The following is a 2,826-nucleotide window of genomic DNA, read 5'->3' on the forward strand; positions in this document are numbered from 1 at the left end:
TGTGGAAATAGAAAAATTATCCAACCAAAACAACCACCAGGTTTCAAAATCTGATCTTTACCTCCGTCGTGGAACCCATGGCATGAATCAAATCGAACACCGTATCATAAAACGGAAATCAATGATCTAAACTTGGATTTTATTTAGGTGCAGCAGCTCGATACAAAAATGGGATATTATTGTCAGTTAAATTTATTGTTAAATTGGTTTTTGGTTAAATACCCAGATATTTAGACGGTATCTTTTAGATTTTAGGATATTGGAACAATATCCATAGTTCGCTTGTGTCTTAGACTTAGGTATTCAAATATAGGAGTTAATTAACCAAAAAAACTGCTCGCTAATTGGATATTTGGTATTGTGTATTGGCAAATATGTATTTTTCACGCAAGATATTAAATTTAAGTTGTTAAGCAAAATATTATCGATTGATCAAAGCACGTAGACATTCGTTTTGGTAATTTATTACTCCAATTATCCAACTTGGCTTTTTCAAGGGTGCTCAACAACTTTTGGCAAGTGCGGAATCTGTGGATAATGCAGTAGGATATAGGTGATTTAGAGCGTGAATTCCAAGACAAAAAGTAAATAATGCATGCAAGCTAGTGGAAGAGTGAACTTCAGATACAGACAAATTGGAAATGTGTTATTAACTTATTACAAGCAATTTACATCCTATCAAAGAGTAAATAAAAGTAATGCATGAATATGTGCAATGCACTTTGTTTGACGATAAAATAACTGACCCCCAGAATATTTTATTATTTATGCATATCTTGACAGTTAACAGTACTTTCCTTAAATTTGATTTCACACTGGATCAGCCACTGATGGCACTAGCCTTATTATGGTTCAGTGGCCTTACTTCGAATCCTCCTCCGGGTCGCTTCACAACGGTATACGGCATGTGTGTACCATATAGTTTATCCCAAAATGTGAAAAATGGTTGTGCATAATTATACTTTATTCCCCCGTAATGATGGATATCATGATAAGCAGGGTTGCTTGGGAATAGATGGAAGAGGTTATAACCAGGTAACCAGAGCCCAGAATGATCATCGATGGCTTTGATTATAGAAAAGGAAAAGAAGAACACAGATGTTCGAGCTGTCATCCCTGAAATCAACATAGAGGCGACACCCCCAAATGTATCGAGAAAAAGACCCTCCAATGGGTGGTTGTAAAAGGTCCCAAATGCATAAGGAACGACCATCTTGTGATGTAGAGAGTGAATATGTTTATAGAGAAACTTGTTTTGGTGCAGGTAGCGATGCCCAAAATACTGCCATGCATCTGTAACCAACATGGCCACAATAAACTGCAATAGCTGTATTGGAAATGAGGGCTGAACTTCAACTTCAGATGATCTCAACATAGAGTTATTCACCTGTTAGAAAAAGCATTAGTACGTAGACACTAGTACCAAACGACCAAAATTAGTCTCTATATACTAAGCACGAAATTAGAATTGCAGAATTAAGGAATTTCGAATACTAACCCAGAACAATAAATATGCCACAGTAGCTTGAATAGACTGTTGCAATAGAACACCTTTAATCACAGTAGGAATCGGAACCACATTTTTTGCTTCTTCTTTTCTTGTATGTAAACGATAATTATCCAATGGAGGTAAAATGTGATAAAATCCTGCATATAACCAATACACAACTACTGGAGAAATTATACCCATTGTTTCATCACTCAAATAACCTTCCCAAAACACCATCTTGTAATGAGAAATAGAAAATGAACAAAATGGATTAAGCTCAAGATTTTGGTACAAATGCAATTTTTTTTGCTTCATTTATAATAAAATTATAGGAGTTTATATAGACAGTGTCAGCCATTAATGATCATTAGCCGCGTTAGAGGTATTGCTAATTAAAAATACTAATCAATTAGCATGGGTTATGAATATACAACTTGATATACTCAACATTTTGACCAGTGATTTGAAGATTCTGATGACCGCAAATTGACCACGATGGATATACTCTATGTAATAGATTAATTGGAAAAGGGTTGATCTTCGATGGATATACTCCATGTAATAGATTTTTTTTTCTTCGTGAAGAGTTACTCCATTGAAACAGGAATAATATGCTCAACATTTTGACCAGTGATTCGAAGATTCTGATGACCGCAAATTGACCACGTGCATAAAAATTCTACAGAGCAAAAATCATTAACAAAAAATAGAATCGCCATTCAGGTGAAGGCTAGACGCACTTAGAGTGCACCCAATAAAAATAATATTTGAAAATTTTGAAAATCCTAACAAAACCAACAAAATAAAGAAATTCAATAATCAAAACCTAAAAACTAAGTATCCTTGTTCATATCCAAACAAATGGACTAGATTTGAGCAACGAAGATGATTTTTAATTTTTTTTGGTTTTTCTTTCTGGAAGAGAGGGAGAGAGAAATTGGTGCAAACTAATCATTCGAACTCGAACTTATTTATCTAATATTTTTTTTAATAAAAATAACATTTTTGCAAAAATTGTTATCTTTTTAGTTTATTAACACTTAAGTCCCTATAAATATTATTTATACCACTCCTATAAAATCTAACGGCTGATAAAATAAAGTGAATCTAGTGATCCAACGGCCAAGAATAATAATTTGTGACGGGAATCTTTCTCGGAGTATTACGATATCTAATGGCTAAGAGTTAATACAGAAAGATTTGACGATTATGAATAGTGAAGCTCTTACATACAAAAGAGTCATGCTGGACTACGAAATCCCTTGCTTTCTGCGATTCGTTGTTCACTGTGATGAACCTCTGGCCATCTCTTTCTTAGAGCTTCTCAAATGGTTTTT

At 34.1% G+C, this 2,826-nt stretch overlaps 1 protein-coding gene across 1 annotated transcript; it reads right to left on the minus strand.

The window, feature by feature from the left end:
* Positions 1-681: 681 nt before the first annotated feature.
* On the minus strand, positions 682-1,777 carry LOC113316844 (sphinganine C4-monooxygenase 1-like). The gene is made up of 2 exons (XM_026564990.1): positions 1,499-1,777; positions 682-1,387 (listed from the first exon to the last, which is right to left on the minus strand). Exons 1-2 carry the CDS (start codon positions 1,724-1,726, stop codon positions 821-823), a joined length of 795 nt encoding a protein of 264 aa, XP_026420775.1. The 5' UTR covers positions 1,727-1,777; the 3' UTR covers positions 682-820.
* Between the last annotated feature and the right edge of the window lie 1,049 nt (positions 1,778-2,826).

Source organism: Papaver somniferum, chromosome 10 (genome assembly GCF_003573695.1).
Source record: "Papaver somniferum cultivar HN1 chromosome 10, ASM357369v1, whole genome shotgun sequence".
Lineage (NCBI taxonomy): Eukaryota > Viridiplantae > Streptophyta > Magnoliopsida > Ranunculales > Papaveraceae > Papaver > Papaver somniferum.

Coding starts and splice junctions, on each gene's coding strand:
- LOC113316844 (XM_026564990.1), bottom strand. CDS start 1,726: ATGGTGTTTTGGGAAGGTTATTTGAGTGATGAAACAATGGGTATAATT. Junction 1,388..1,498: donor TGGCATATTTATTGTTCTGG/GTTAGTATTCGA, acceptor TTTTTCTAACAG/GTGAATAACTCTATGTTGAG.